Source organism: Salarias fasciatus, chromosome 2, assembly GCF_902148845.1.
Source record: "Salarias fasciatus chromosome 2, fSalaFa1.1, whole genome shotgun sequence".
In the NCBI taxonomy this organism is placed as follows: Eukaryota; Metazoa; Chordata; class Actinopteri; order Blenniiformes; family Blenniidae; genus Salarias; species Salarias fasciatus.
Window position 1 is genome coordinate 12365858 of NC_043746.1, and position 16981 is coordinate 12382838.

Here is a 16981-nt window from a genome sequence, read left to right on the forward strand (position 1 = left end):
GAGTAAACAGCACTGAGCTACAGCGGAGTGCTGTTGCATCTCTCTAGGCCTTTCAGTCTGAAGACCCGTACACCCGGTCTGCTCTCGTCCAGGCAGTCCAGGACGGGGTTGCTGTAGGCCAGCTTCTGCTTCCTCTGAACAGACTCCGTCTGACCGCTGACGGGAGTCACATCGGTTGAGTCGGGCTCATTTTCCTCTTCTGCCAGTTGATCCTCACATGTTGCGCCGCAGCAGACTGTTGCCTTGGTGACGACGCGATCAAGCGGTTTGAGGGAACGCATCCACCTGGGCAGGAAGTCCCAGTTTTGGAGCTTTTTAGGCAGGCGCTGTGGGCTGCGGGCCTGCATCACATTAATCAGGCCAATGAAGAGGGTCACGCCCAGAAAGGGAGCCCCGACGCCAGCCATCACCCGCCAGCCGGCCAGCGAGAGGCCCAGCACCAGCGACGGAAGGAGCAGGAAGCAGACCAGGAGGTAGAGCACCGCAAACCAGCGGTATTTGGCGGTGCGCGCTCCCAGAGCGCCCGCCATCCTGATCGGCAAGCGCATGAATGGAAGCGGGTACCACAGCAGAATGCCGAAAACGTTGAAGAAGAGGTGACACAGAGCAATCTACACACAAAAAAGAAGATAATGAGAAACAGTATGTGAGCGGCGAAGCAATCCGTTCTGCAGATTATTCGTCGCAGTCAGTGCACGATGCCGTTAACTCGAGGTTACGTCATCAGAAGTACAGTAAAGGATCCCGTTTTATCGTTGTGTTACATTCATAGCAAACGCATAATCCACTGGCTCAGTGTGGTTTAATTTTCACACTTTTGAATCCCAAAGAGAGGCATGAACACCACCCCCTCCCCTGGAGCAGCCAGCACTTGCATATTTATATATATATATGTGTGTGTATAGATCCATACAGTGTTATCCTGTATGTTATCTACCATCTGTGTCATTCGCAGTAAGAACATTTCACTCTTCTAGGTAGAAAAGGTATTCATAGATTTAGATATTTAGTCATTCTACTCCAAAAGCCGTTCCGGTGGTGGTTTTGTGGCGATCCGAATATCACTTTTGTTTTCTGAAAAGGAAGCGTTTTCTTCATGCATGATGAAACGTTGTTGTACCTGTATGGCTGCAGCCAGCTTGTTTCCAGGACTGGCGAGAGCTGCGAGCAGCGCTGTGGCAGTGGTGCCAATGTTGGACCCCAGCGTGAGAGGATAGGCCCGTTCCAGGCTGATCACGCCAATACCTGATGAAAATTATAGTTTAAAAAAAAAAAAAGACTCAACGGGAACACAAGCAGCTATATAAAATAGTCAACCGAGAAAAGCTATAATTAAATAGTTCCCGTTGATTTAATCACTGACAGTCGAGTCACTTTCTTATTAGCTGACTTAAAGTTTGCAGCATCTATTATTAAATCTGCTATAAAACTGCAGAAATTATTCTTTGCAATTGTAGGCAGTGGAAAGAAATTATTGAACGCTACGATGTTTAGAAATATCTGTTGGTTTTAAAAAGAATTGATTTGACTTAAATAATCTGATTAGATATAAAAGTTAAATGTGAAACTATTTTTATTCATCACCACTGGAGTCTTGTGTGTGGAAGGTAAGAAAACTGGACTTAAATACTTGATAGTAACCGATAACCAAATTATTGCTCAGATACAGCACCGATATTGAATTTGGTGACAGCATGCTGGATTTCTTCCAGTGCCGCAGCATGTTATCATGGAAGTTTGGCCGAACCGAAATCCAAAGATGCATCCAAGCAGAAATATCCTTGCAGTTTGGGATACGTCTCTTGTCTTCAGCTTTATGTCAAGCCACATAATTACTTCAGTATAAAATGCAACATTATTCGGCTCTCATATTTATCAGTGCGAAGCAGGCCGGTGACTCAGTCGTCCCTGATTTTACATGCTTCATTCAGCCAGCGACATACAGCGCTCGTTACGCAACACAAAGTTCTCAAGACTCCATCAGTGGAAATAATCGGCCTCGTCTCCTTATTTGGTCTCGTCCTGTTTATTCTGGTATCTTCTCAATATTGTGTGAAAACAAGGATATGAATCCATTGATAAATCACTGAACTAATGTAATAAACCGCTAGTGGCTCAACTATTAGAGGCAGTAAATGTCTGCTCAAGAGTTGTGGTGGCTGAATTTATATCTCAGCACGGACACCAGCGGCCTTGAAACAACGGCACAGTTTATGAGCTGCTGGATCACAACAGTGGATCTCTGAAGAGGTTTGACTGACAAACTATTGTATTCATCTTCTCTCTCTCTCTTTCTCAAGCCTCAAACAGTGTAGTTTGGTTTTCTAAAAGTTGAGGTGGCTGAAGTAAAGCCCAGACAGGAAGCAGGACTGAGGCAACACCACGTCTACACAGGACCGGGCCGACTCACTGCTAGAACCTGAGTCCCAGCACAGCGAGAGTCCATTTTAATAAGACATTACAGGAGACTGCGGCCCTGGAGGCTCACAACAAGTGAAACCCAACCGTGACTGCAGGCTGAACTGAAGAAGAAACCAACGTCCAACTTTGAAACTGGCGGACGCATGCTGGAGTTGCCCCGGGACTGAGCACAGCGCTTTCTCTTAGAAAAACAAATCAAACTAAGTAGACGGACAGCGAGGAGTTAGAACAGTATAGTGTCTGCAAAAGTACAGAGGCGGCAATGTGTTCTCAATGAAATACAAATGAGGGTCCCAAGTCTTTCCATAAAGCTAAAAAATCCTTTGCACAGAGCTCAGTTTACTGCAGTTTAATAGAATTATCCCTTTCATGATCACTGGCTAACTGTGGTTTAGTGTTGCTGCTTCAAATCACGGGAATTCAGGACTCTCTCCATTGTTCTTCTCACTCTGCGCTTCAGAAAATCCAGTTTGAAGTAAAACAAAAAAGCACATTAAAGGCAAAACATCCACTGTGTCTGCTGTAAGTTTGTCAGTGTTTTTTTTTAGCCCACGTAGGTGAGAAACAGCAACGTGCCTTCATGTTTGAGGCACCGGGATCAGATGGGGGGATTATCAGGCTTCAGCAGAGACAAAGATCCTCATATTTAGTACTATGGTGTAATCTCTGCATCAAATTCCATTTATTTCAGATTTTTCTTTTTCCCAGAGTTGATCTTGAAGGTCTGATTGCAGCTGTTAATGTCTGAGCTCACAGAATACTCCTGGTTACATCGGCCTCACCCTGCGACTTCAGTCCAAGGTGAAATGAAATGATCAATGAATCAAAAGTCATAACAAAACCCTCATTAGATCTGACAGATGAAGACGTACACTTTAGTTCCTGGGCTGCTCCTTTTGCTGCACAGACTCTTCTCCAATTTCTCCAAACAAAAGCCAATTATATGACCGTGATGATGATGGATGATTTGTTTCCAGCAGCTATAAATTTGCCTCTCAGTTGTGTATTAGTTAAGTGCGCCCCCTTGTCCTATTATGGCTTTCAAATTTGATTTTGCTCCATTTTTGTAGTAAGGCACTCTAAATTTAATTTACATGTTCCCACTCAACCTTAAACTGTTTTGTTTAGCCTCATTTGTGGCAGAACAGCATGACCAAGCCAGATATTTTCCAAGAAAATGCAACTAGTTCTTCAACAGCATTTCCTGTTAAAGTATCATGTCTTTTAAGGATGCCATTCTGGCACAATTTAATTTTTTTTGTGCAATTTCTTTTGGAGACATTTGTCAAGTCTCCTACAAGATGAGCAATCGCTTAAAAATGAGAAAGATTCACATATATGGTGGAGTTTTAAAACGCATCCTCTGAAGTGTTGTTTCAAGCCTCATGTTCACTTTGCTGTATTTTAAGATTTGGACGCCGACATGTGTCGCTCTGCTGGCTGCAAAGCTGCAAATTGAACAATGGCTTTGTTCCATTAACACATCCTGAGATAGATCAGAGCATCTTTGTGAGATTTCTGGAAATCAGTAAATCATTGTGTGAAAGCTGATACTTCCTCAGTGAAGACGAAAAAAAAAAAAAACTTGCAACTACAAGCAGATAAGTAATAGCTCTGATTAAGTTTTACATAAATCTACTGCATTGAATTGCCAGTCTTTTTGGAATTAAGACTTTAAAGTAGAGCATTACTCACCTATTAGAGGAGTTATGGCAGAGGTGAAGACTGAGCTACTCTGGACCACGAATGTCACTCCTGCACCAACGAGCATCGCAACGTAGCCGGCCAGCCACCCAAAGGGATGCGGCAGGTCTGCAGGATCGCACAACATAGACGTAGATTATTCACATGCCTGCATTATAAATAGTCTGTGTACAAACACATTTGAAAACAGTTGTATTCACCTGTGTTAATGACTTTGTGAATGACCTTTGCCATGTGGCCCCTGAGGAGAGAGTTCAGAATTTTGACCAGGAGCAGCAGACATGTGCAGAGGACGGCCAGGGACGCTGCCAGCAGGACGAGGCCCACCGTGAGGTCAGACAGGTCAGAGGAGGCGAACAAATGTCTGCCTGCAGAGAGACAAGACCCACTATTCACGCCGCATTCTGAATCCAAACCATTAAAAAAAACACTTGTATAATTCAAAACTGTGGCAGGATGTCGATGGTTGTATTTTAACTCACACTTGACGAGTGGCGACGGCGACGAGTCGTAACCGTTGCCACAGTCCTCGCTGCTGAAATTGCCAGCTGACTAAAGAAAGACCGAGGAGAGAGAACTGTGATGAATGCAGAAATTAATAACACAGTTGTCACCTGCAGCAGCGACAGCCTGCGGTTGGCGCCAGTGTGTGACACAATGTGTCTGCGTGAGCCGGAGCCAGCGGCGGAGACGAGCCATTACCATAACAAGGTCAGGCTGGCACCATCTCCTCACCAGGCTCCTGTTCCTCATGTCCTCATTTCCCATGGCGAGCCCCGTGATTACACACTTGTCCAGCTGTGGGTGAGGAGAGAAACCGGGCACGGCGAGTAAAACAAGAGCAAGGTGAAGGGCTGAGAGGGGATTTCAGCTTTTCACTTTGGGTTCGCACACTTAGGATATGGCACATTTTTCAACACTCATAGAGTCAAACCAGGCACTCAGCCCATTGGATGATGGCTGACATTTCTGATTATCTATTGTGTGGTTAGAATTAATTTTCTTTCAAGAAATCACCTCATCTAACCTGCAACAAAGGACACAAAACCTGTTTAATTGTTTTTCCCTTGTCATTATTCAACAAATGTGGGCTAAAATCCAAAAATCACTGCAACCAGAGCTGATTGGTTGGTTGGTTTATTGGTTATTTGGATCTGACAATTGATCAGTTACTTGGTTATCTGAAAATAATAATATATGCCATGTTTTATTATTTGATTTGAATATAAATACAGTTTGATGTATGCTGTGAAGATTCCATTACAACCTGAATGAAGGCAAAAAGGCCAGCTAGTCAAGTTAACATGCCGACATTTTGAAATAGCTCACTTTTCATATGTTTTTAACTTGAATGTTGATTTTTCTAAGTGGAGTGGGTTAAACGGTGAACTGTTCAGCCGTACATTTCCTTCACCCAGACTCTTCACTTTAGTGCAGAAGGAGAATTGCTGCATCATATGTTGGCTCATAGATTTATATAACTCAGTTTTTTTCCTCATTGGCTTAGGAAGTATTTAGCAGCAGCTTACATCAGAGCTGATAAGCCGTGTTGCTTTTTCCACAGTGAGAAAAGACAAAAGCTTTTCTGAGTGTGGAATCGCTGACAGTCACAGCAGAAATCTAGAGATTGATGGCTGGCCGAGAGCTTCACCTGGATAATAAGCCTGGTGACCGGCTCGGTGATGACCTTGAGCAGCTCGGGCGCTTCCTCCCCGGAATGGAGCTTAAAGCTGGAGACCAGTGTGAAAGATAGCCGGGACATCAGTCCAGTCGCCGCCTCCAGCGGCAGCAGAACGAGAACCGACAGCCAGTTGTAGCAGTCGTGAATTGTCGCCCCGGCGAAGGCCCTGTCACCGGTCACAATTATTTCTGTGTTAACCAAGGTCAGCTGTAAGCACGATCAACTACTCACAGTGATTGCTTGTTAATCTGCTTTTCGCAGCTCGAGTTTTTTGGGATGTGTGATGTAATGAGTATTTCAGTTTGACTCATTTTGCGTCTAAAAGATTAATAAATAATATTTATTTTACCAGCTACAGATTAGGCAGTGCGCCATCTGTTCTGTCGCCGTATCTTTTCATGCCAGAGGGTTACCAGTATGGGATCAGTGTGGATCGGCGCCATTATTGTCACTGTTTTAGAAATTACTCTCAAATTGGAGGCTGAAGCCGAGAGACGGCGGCAACCAGCTGCTAACGCCTCCTCTCCATCCTCCTCTGCCTTCAGAGCCCCTGCACTCCATCCCTCCACTTATCCTCTTCACTTTTCCATTCCGCTTTCCTCTAACGGGCTCGGCTGTGTCTTCACGCTCACCGCTGAAACTCGGCTCGCTCGGCCGCCTGCATCATGGCCACGATGGTGTTTGTGACCGACGTCCCGATGTTGGAGCCCATGATGACCGGAACGGCCGACCTCACTTCCAGCACTGCGGGGCGAGACCAACCAGGGTGGCATTTAGCTCAAGTCATTTCAATGATCCTATATTATCTATAAATTCACGCGCTCGGAAAATGGTGAAACGTCTGTCCTCATCGTGAGGATTGTAGCCTCAGAGGCACAATAACTATTTATGACCTTCTACATTTAGAATGCTACTTGAGTTTTAATGGAGATGAGAGGTGATTGTAATTTCCAAATGAGTGGAGGCAGATTTACAGGGAGGTTATTGTTGAGTACGCCTGTAATGAGGATGACCTCGAGGACACACATCAGGAAGACAAACATTCATGCCTTCGCATTTTTAGTCATCTTCTCGAATTAAAAAAAAAAAGGCTTTTAAAGCAGAGAGGCAGCCCCTGCATACTAATGTCATTAATTTCATGTACAAAGATTAGGTGTGCAAGATCTAAATGCAGGAACTTGAGCAGTAATAGCGACATTACCGGTAGTATAGCATGTAATGCTCTTATTTGATACTTGGTAAACTACAGGGACTGAGGTGGGGAGAGGATTACACGGTGTGGAGACTTTGATTTCATTACCGCTCTGATCCCAGTCTGCCCTGCAGGACTGCAACAATTCGAAGGTGGATTTTTTAAATTTCCACTCAGGGAACTGCAGCCTCAAAATGACAAGTCAGTCAGTCAGTCAGTGTGTTGTAAAGTCTTTCAAAAGAAAAATGGATTGATGCACAGTTCAATATCTTGTCATTCTCAATGCAGAATGCTGATTGTTATGCTGAGATAAATAGAAGCAATGCTCCTGAGTAAATAGTGAAACGTCAGTGCTTCTATACAGCGTTGTTTCATGCACTGATCATGGCTTACTGAGCCATTGTCGTTCAAAATGCAATGTTCTGTGATGTAAATATGCACGAGCAACATGCACAGTAACATGATGAAACAAGCTGATTGACGTACAGGGATTTATTTATCCTTTTTTAAAAAAAAACAAAGAATATGCATCGCCAGCTTTAAAACCTATTCCCCTCCTAACTACAACTGAATGGATGAGCCAGAGATTGGGCTTACCAGTTTTGCTTTGATCATATTTGGGGTTTCCCTTCTCATTTTCATCCTGCTGACCACTGTTCTTCATGCATACAGAACTAAAGTCAGCTCTTAACATTTCAGCATTGTATTTCTTAATTTGACCCATAACGATGAGCACAAGCAGCATAATGTACTGTATCCTCCGCAGGGAATGAGGTATGTTATTGGGCTCGGAGCTAGAAAACACAGATTATGATTATAACGGTAAATTCATTTTGCAGTGTTGCCACAAATGCACAGTGGGATTTTTGTAGTTTCTGTTTTTATTGCTATGGTAATGATTTTTTTTGTCTGTTTATTGTAAAATCTATGCATGCAAAATAAAAGCCTGCAGAGACACTCTGGCTTGCAGTGTGCAAACAAGCGCACACACACACACACACACACACACACACACACACACAGCAGATATATAGCAGTGAATGAGACTCTTTCCAGTTCAGAATCTTATTTAAAATTAAAAGAAAAAACACATTGTCGTGCCTACTCACATCCCGAGGCCACCAGACTGACCACAATGGAGGTGGACGTTGACGAGCTCTGAACCAGCACGGTGACCAGGATCCCCACCACCAGTCCTGCCACGGGGTTCGACAGCACCGCGCTGTCCTGGAAAATGTCCCCGGCCACTTTACCTGGTTAAACATGCCGCCCACACACACACAAACACAAAGCCGTGAGAAAACGCTGGTCTGAGGAGGGAGAAAGTTGCCAAAAGCAGCTTTAAACAACACTCAAACTGCTTGTTTCCTCAAATTCGTAAAAAGGTCACCAGATGAAACGATGCAGCAGCGCTCGGTGGGACAGTGCGAACGTGAGCCGTGCACGGTGACTCACTTATTTGTCAAACATCAAGTGGCTGAGTCAGTACGGTCGTGCTGAGGGAGCAGTGAGGGCTGCAGTACTTACCCCCTGCTAGCTGGAAGGCAGAGCTCAGCGTGTCCAAGGAGCAAACAAAGAGGAAGAGGAGAATGAAGAGCAGAGGGATCTTGGACAGGTTTTTAAAGAGCTGCTTGATCCTGTCCGAAGTCACTCCCGGGGTCTGAGTCGAGTTGTCTGTTCAGAACAACAAGCCAGGTGAAACGTTAGACTCGCAGCGTGAGTTTCCAGAGAGAGCAAAGCTGACCTTTGAGTGGAAAAACTTTGAGAGTCACGACGCAAAACTGTGCTGTGTTGCCGGGCACTACATCATTCTCTTTGTTTTTTTCTGTGATCTGGATGAGAGTGATACAACACACACAGAGACCAAAGCCATCTGACATACGACGTTACCCATTTGGAAGCTAAACGCTGCTGAGTGACACCGTCCCATTGGAACTGTGCGCTTTTGAAACTTGCTCTCATCTAATGAGCGTGTGCTTCTGCTGTTTGTAATTTGCCTTTTTCAAAGGCTTCAGGCCCGGACACCCCGGAGACAAATGTGTGATCTTCCTCTTCATGCCACTCCCGTACCTGTCTCTCTCGGGGGGGCGCCTGCCTCTGCAGGGGGGGGTTCGTCGGAGCGCTGATTGGTATGTTGTCTGTTTCTCTCAAAGCTTCGGCTGAGGTCAAGGGTGGAGCCGATGCCGGACTCCCCGTCGTCCTCCAGCGACGGTTCGGGCTTTGAGGAGAGGCGAGTCGCGTACGACCTCAAACCTGACGACAAATAATGAGAACGAATCAGCTTTGAAGCTTTTCAGAGACATTAAACACAGTCATCACGGTCACTGAAAGCTACACTTTACCTGTGAAGTCCGTCCCGGTGCTCCATCCAGACGACACGATCGTTATGGACCGAGAGGACATGGCGCTTTGAATGCAGCGAGGGGCTACGAAAGTGATTAAAAACACGGGATTTCATGACTGTACAGGGAGAACATCTGAGAGGGAATGTGTCTGAAAGACACCTGCAGCCCAAAAGGAAGCCAAAAGAAGACACCGTCTTTCTGAGCACTTCTCAGCAGACACTCTCTGAAGAAAACAAAGGAATCACACTTTGATTGTAATCAGCAGCTTTCTACAATACGGGGTCAGATGTCACACTTAAACCCTCGACGAGACGCCATCTCGCCTCCCAACAAGTAAACACCCTGTCAGAATCACCAAGGAGAACATTAGTTTCATGTCTTCATTTCCTACAGCTGCGAGTCGGCTCTTAAAGGGACCCTCCATCTTCTATAGACCAGCAACTCCCTTCAAAGCTTCTTTTTTTTTTTTTCTTTTTTTTCACACTCTCAGCTTAAAGAGAGCGTTTTTCTCCTTTTCATGTCAGCCTCTCTTCCATATTTCGGGGACACCAGCAGAGGAGGGAGTACTAATGTGTCTCTTAAAGCAAAGAGGATGGAAGTAATTACAGCAGCTGAAATGACAGTAATTAGAGTCAGTGCATCATTCTCTTCTTCTGTGGTATCCTCCTGCAGGTCGGGATGAGCACAGGGTCCCTGCGACAGGCGGCGCCCCGCATGTGGAAGTATGAGAGACAACTTCTATAGGATGCAGCTGAGCAAACTCCCAATTTATTGATTTTTAACTGAATTTTGGGTATTTTCCATCTGTCATTGTAACTCTGACACATCATCCATGATTAGTCAATATTTACTTTTTTAGTTAAGTGGCAACAAACATCATCTTCAAGGATTTTTGAGCGTCACAGATGTAAATAGCAGTTTGTAGGTGATTGATCTGGTATTTATCTGTAGCCTCTTACCGTTGTCAGGCTGGCAGGTGTCGGTGCTGTGTTGCAGGAGGGAATCAAACCGAAGAGTAAAGCATGGTCAGATAAAGCACAAAGTCTGGAAGTGTCAAGAAAACCACCTCATCTCAGGGTGACAAACTTTCTCCATCATCAGCGATAGTATTGTTAATCAATAACGCAAAGACTGAAGTTAATGATGCGTAAGTTAGAGGAGCATGTTGCACATTAGGTAATGACTGATGTTTGCTCTGCGGTCTATGTTTCTCTTGAATTAAGGCCAGATACAGATTCCCTGTTTGATGTGATAAATGATCCCACTTTTCTTCCTTCAGCTGCTTCAGGTTTGAGATGCAAGAGCAGGAGAAACCTGACATCTAGTGGCAAACGTGGACAAAAAAAAGAGTTTATCTCTGCTGTCTGTTCACGAGTCCCCTCACATTCTCATGCAGCTGTTTCCATCACGTCTTCTCGCCTTGCTCAGATTAAAGCTGGGTATCAAATGATCATTTCTTCCAATAGATAAGTCAGTGGGAGTGTTTCAAACATGCGCAGCGTGATCTGCATGGCTCGTGCAGAGCGCTCAGGTACTGTGGTGCTGTGCCAGGACTCCAGATTAACTCAGTTGTGATTAGAACTGAGTGATCAGGGAGATTTTCTGAGATCCTCTCAGCACGCACGTACGCATGTTTTACTGGTACACCAAGCCACCCAGAGGCTCTCTTGGAGGGGTGAAGGCCTCTGTTAAGGGGGGGTAATTGTTAATAATCAGCCCATCAACAGTTCTGCCCTATCAGCAGCGCTCTCAACCACATCTGCCAAACCTGCTGACCTCAGACTTGCGTCCATGAGCTCAGAGCGCAGGAACCTAATAACCCCCCGGACTGCGTCGTTACCTTCCAAAGTGTTATGAGAGCTGGGAGCCGCGGAGAGATAACAGCTCTGTTGTTGTGCGGGCAGCTGGACTGGAGCTGATGCTCCTGTGGTTAACGCTTCCTGGGGGAGAGGTTCTCTAGATTTGGGGAAACATTAAAAACTAATAAAAATAAAACATCAAAAAGAAAAAAAAACTGAGACATAGCCACACATATGAGCACACACAGAGGTGCTGAAATCTCTGGCATTGATCCAGACCGTCTCTTTGGTAAAAAAGCCCACCATGCTGCTGTTAATTCCCTCCCCAGATGTTCAAGTTGCTGGTACTTCTCGTCCTGGGAAATAAACAATAACAGGCTAACGGGTCGCCGCCCTGCCTCTGAACGCACCTGGCAGACATGGTATCAGGCCTGTCGAGTCCCTCACAGGCTGTGTTAATCCCACACTAACACAGGCTATACACTGCTTTATGGAAAATCACTTTTAATGACTGGATTATGATCGTACAGCGAAAGTGACGCATTATCTCCGGGCACGTGATGCCAGATTGTGAGCTTGATTCTGAAGGACAGTATTTGCTTTTGTTCTCAAGATTAGTGTTTTTCAGCCTTGGGTCCGGGAAGCCGGGTCTATCAGATTTCCATTTGCACGAGTCTTGGAAACCCATAATACTACACTTCACAGAACCAAGAGCAGACATCGACATTTGCCTTCACTGGAGCATTTTGTATTTCAAAGATCAATATCGGGATTCACAGCTTCTCTTATGAGTAATATGGGGAGCATCACCTCCTTTGGATGACTGCGGGAACAACTCATACACTCCATAAAGACTGAAAAATGAATACACATCTCTCACACACATTGTTGACGCGACGCTTTGGCTGACATGAGTCCCAAACCCTGAGCTGAACTCTCAGGCCAGTGAAGGAGAACGGGAACCATAAGTGATCCATTAGTCCACTGAAAACAGTTTCGGCGAGAGTGTCACACTTTAAACACTGATGTAATGTAATAGAAACATTATTACAGTAATTCATTAAGCTGCAGATGTGCTGGACTGATTCCACCTCACTGAGTCATCTTGAAAAACTCAGGATCTGTTTTTAAAAGTTGAGTTCAAGTGTCATCTTGGGGGAAACTAAATGAGATTTGTTTTTCTACTTTTATGTCATTACACAAGTAGCCATATGATCATAAACTCACAGCATGTCTGAGGCTCAATTTAATGTGAAAACTGACATTGAAAGTTTACATTCTTCTCTTGTGATTTAAGATATTGGGGAGGGGCCTGAAGCTGGTTGGCATGCTGCTCATGATGCACCATGCAGACTTCCTCTGGTGGGCAACGGGGCGGACGCAGTGCTGCGGACTGTGGTAACAAAGCTGTGAGCTCGGGGTTATCAGTGGCAGTGTGTGTGTGTGTGTGTGTGTGTGTGTGTGTGTGTGTGTGTGTGTGTGTGTTACTTTCATTTCCTCCCACAGGACTTTTTTTTTAGCCCCAAAAAATGAGAGACTTTGATGAACGTGACAGAGTGTTGCACATGCCTGCACATCCTGAGATAAGCTTTCTGAGAAACTTATTTTTATGTACATTTTATATCTTTGATTCATTCTGGGTTTTTTGTTTCTGTTTCTGTATCTCGTAATAGCGTTTTTAAGACATTCTGTTTTACATGCTGCCGCTGTGGTTGCAGAAGAGGACTTTCTGCCCTGGTTGGTGATGAAGTTTTGACGATTTTAATCTTCATCCTGGGTCATTAGATAAGCAGCATCGGAATATCCCCTCTGTTTGATGATTTTACTGGAAATCAAGAATCAGCTCTTTAATTATCTTATAAATCTCTTCAACCTACATTCAATCTATTTCCCGTTTCCGCGTGTTTACTCTTCAGTGCTACAAACATCTGAGCACACACTCACGAGAGATTCATTCAATGACTTCACTTTATTGTCACTCCACATTCATTTGGTATGATTACACCACTTGTAGTACAATGTAACGGCTTCATCGAAGGTGTTGTTTTGTTCCCTGTGTCAGTGTGTGTTTGTGTTCACGTCTCTTTAAGAATCTCTTTTAATGCCGAATGTGCTGCAAACCGTGTTTGGATAAAGTAATACAGAAGACGGATGTATGGCAGTTTCAATACAACAACTAATGCTTCATAAATCAGATTTCATATTCAATTTGATCATACCTAATGTTTTGTGTGTTTACTTGTGACCAGATGTACACTTTTATGCGTTTTTAAGTTGTCACGACATTACATGTTGGTGCCGACTTCATTGTCCGGTCAGTTCTGCTTTTCATCACTTCAGCTCTTCAGTGGAGGACGAGGGCGTGTCAGAGTTGTCGGGACACTCCTGCAACACAGAGAGGTGACAGTCAAGCTTTTCATTTCAGTCTTCAAAGGACAGTATGTACGATAGTTGTGCTGCCGAGAACATCAAAACTAAGATAACAAAAACTAGGCTAGCATGTACCATTGGTTTCAGGTACATGCAGCTGACCTCTGTTATCAGCGCAGTCATGCAAAAGTCTCTGAGAGCTCACATTTCATACTTTTGCTGAAAAAAAAAATATCTGTAGACCATCCACTGTGCTACTTACCACACCAGCTGCCTTATAAGTTACTGTTTCACTGAACTCCTGTTTGTTGAAGGAAGAGTCACTGACGAATCCTGTGCTACAAACTGACAACACGAAAGACTGATTCCTCTTCACCGGCGACGCGCCGGCTTCCTTTCCCTGAATCTGTCTGCATGCCTGCAGCTTCTCAGCTGTTGATGTGAAGCTGCTTCTTCTCGTCCTCATCGCTTCTTCATGAATCCAATTCTTTCAGTATCCATAGTATCTAGAAAACGTCCCTCCATCTGACTGATGTTGATGATGCTGATTTGCTGATTTTAATGACTGTATCAGTCAGACTGTCGACAGGTCAAACTATAGTTATTGTGCTGTACAGTTCTGCTGCAATAATAACATGAAAACAGGCCTGAGGTCCAATTCAGATAAAGCAGAAGATTTGATTTTCCAAATAGCTGGTCTTTTTTTTTTTTTCAGTAGTCAAGAAACTTCTATTTCTTTCTTTCTTTCTTTTTTTAAACAGTAACTTGTAAATGTTATCACATTTCTGTAATTTGCACAGCTCTGGACAGGAATATCAAAACACCCAGAAACCCATTTTCAATGGTAGAAAATACTTTGGTTCACACAGATTCACACTCACCTTCACTTTCTCCAGCTCCGGTCTGCCTGGGAGTGATTTTTGTGAGGAAAAGGTCTGTTAGATAAGACAGTACAGTCAGGTGAGGTCTGATTAGAGACAGATGGGCTGAAAGAAGAAATATTGCGTGGGGGGGGGTGGAGGTCAGGCTGCCGCTCACCTTCTTCGACTGTTGCACCTCCTCTGTGGACTTGGACCGGTTCTTCATGTGCTTCTGGGGAGAGGTGGTGGCGGGACACTGAGGGCAGAGGGGCAGGATGGCATTAGACAGGCCCTGAATGATTCACTGGCTGGAAGGCTCACACACACCTCATTTGTCTTCTGCTCCATGGCTGACTTGAAGATTGTTCTCGGTAGATTCTGTGCTGACGAAAGATGAGGATGGATCACCTCGTCCTTTCCAAACTTCTGGCAGTGTGGCTGTAAAGTTTGAGGAAAAGCGGTGAGAAACTTTCCAGTCACGTGCAACAAGAGTCAGTCTAACAACATGTTAGCAACATGTTTTTGTTTTGTTTCTTCAGAAGAACTTGTAAAGGATCACTGATCTCAATCATTTTAATCCCCATAAAAAACAAAAATTCAATCCCAATGCTTTGGAATGTCTGTGAACACCACTTTATGGGATCAAAACAAAACTGATAATTGTGCAGTTCTGGTCTTTCTTCGCTAGAGGGCATCTCTACACTCTCCCACAGCACACAAGTGTGGCTGAAGAGCTTTACTGTACATCACAGATTTGCTCTGAAACTGTGTTCTTCTGTTGAGGTGTTTCATAAATAGATAAAGAAATGGAAGAGCACTGCTTTTAAAGAGTAAAACAAACAAAAGTCACCACAAACACAGGATGATGACTAACAATGACTCCTGCAGAGCTGAAAGGCCACAGAGAAAACTGGGCTGCAGTCGCAGTCGGAGTCACAGCTGGTGTCGAGATCCTGTTGGTCAGCGACAAAGCACCTGTGGGTCAATGTCTGCTCCCGGACGCCGAAGCAACGTCTAACAGGTTGAATTTCACAGCTCAACAAACAAACTCTGCTCCTGCCACTGTCTGCGTGTGTTGATCAAATCCACACACGAGACTGCAGATAGTATGTTTAGAATATGTTTACAAGTTTTAGAGGGAAAAAAACCCCACAAACTCTGGTTTCTTCATACAGTCCACAAAGATGTTTGGGGTTCTATTGGTGGCTTTAAATTCCCTGTAAGTGTAAATGCGTGTGTGTGCTGTGGTTGTCTATCTGGTTGTGCGGTTGTATGATGGAACGGTGATCGATTCGCACACAGTCGGCTGAAAACAGCCTCAATCACAAGAATGTCAGTTAAACAGATCTGAAGATGAATGGATGGACCAAGATAGGATGCAACAGATAAACGTGAGGCCCATGAAACAGTGAGACAAAAACACATCTCAAACACTTGAGGACTTGAATGGTGTTAAACATAAGGCCCGTGGGCCAAAAACTGGCCTGTAAGAGGCTCCGATCCAGTCTGTCAAACTGACAAGCAAAATGTATATATTTCAAAGAAAACACAGGTTTAACAAAAAGAACTTAAGAGTAGCTGCCACAACCCCACTGAGATATCAGTGATGCTGGTAGACAGTTCGCTGTCTCGGTGCTCAAAGCTGTGCTGTCAGGGTGAGTTCATGTAAACATGCACAGTGCAACAGTGAAAAGTGACAGTTTTTTTTTGGACTGTTCACTGTATTTTCTATCAGAACGTATGATTAAAATTGGACTATGTGCTGAGAGTGTAGTCATTTCCAGTTGTAATTGCTTAGTTTTACAAAAATATCAATATTTTAATCACATATTTTCTGCACCACAGTGAAATAATACTGGAGCTGCACGTGGCCCCTGAACGAGAATGCATTTGACAATTGTGTTAAGAACAAAAATTGTTTTATAAGTTTTAATGCAGGATGTTGTTGAGTTTAGAGTCAGATTATGTAATAATAATAATAATAATAATAATAATAATAATAATAATAATATAGATTATGTATCATAGCTTCACAGTGATTCAAGGCAAAAGTGTCCCTAAAGCTTAGGTGAAATAAAAATTCTTAACAAACCGGATGTGGCTGAATTAAAATCGTGTTACCCTGAGCCGCAGTTCAGCCCACTGTTCAACAGGAAGCTTTCAGCCCGGGGCTCATAAAGAATGAATGTGAGCTGATCGACAGGAGCTCGCTCGCCCACTGTGACGCCTGACGTCACCGATCGCCGTCACGTTAGATTTGATGCTGCGGGGAACTCCACGACAAAGTCCCAGCTGGGCTGGAAGATACTGCGATATTCGTTGAGGCCTGCTGGTTGGCAAAAAGCTCACTAACACAGCTGAACGCCCTGCACCAGGGGGACTGACCCAGCGCTGTGTTCTCAGCTTCTTTCATGCGAGGTCGATTACCACATACATGATGGTGGGCACCCAGGGGGAGGCAGGACCGCTGAACTCCCTGCACTCACTCTAAAATGTGCATTCCGGGCCTTTGAGGGACAGGGGAGCATAATCTTGGCCTTGATGGCAATGCAAGGCATTCACCGAGTCCTGAGTGCTTTCTCCCACCAGCTTCACTGACAGAAATGACC

The 16981-nt window shown here is 44.4% G+C and overlaps 1 protein-coding gene and 1 long non-coding RNA gene across 2 annotated transcripts; both read right to left on the reverse strand.

The window, feature by feature from the left end:
* Window positions 1-17: 17 nt before the first annotated feature.
* slc34a1b (solute carrier family 34 member 1b) lies at window positions 18-9401 on the reverse strand. Its single transcript, XM_030114131.1, has 12 exons — window positions 9341-9401; window positions 9069-9251; window positions 8526-8672; window positions 8108-8251; window positions 6439-6550; window positions 5777-5972; window positions 4834-4923; window positions 4608-4677; window positions 4326-4493; window positions 4117-4233; window positions 1121-1245; window positions 18-611 (listed from the first exon to the last, which is right to left on the reverse strand). The coding sequence occupies exons 1-12, from the start codon at window positions 9399-9401 to the stop codon at window positions 18-20; spliced, it is 2007 nt and encodes a 668-aa protein (XP_029969991.1).
* A 3890-nt stretch (window positions 9402-13291) lies between these two features.
* Window positions 13292-14801, reverse strand: LOC115402156 (uncharacterized). Its single transcript, XR_003933088.1, has 4 exons — window positions 14700-14801; window positions 14551-14628; window positions 14394-14447; window positions 13292-13527 (listed from the first exon to the last, which is right to left on the reverse strand). It is a non-coding gene; the product is annotated as an uncharacterized LOC115402156 (long non-coding RNA).
* Window positions 14802-16981: the final 2180 nt, after the last annotated feature.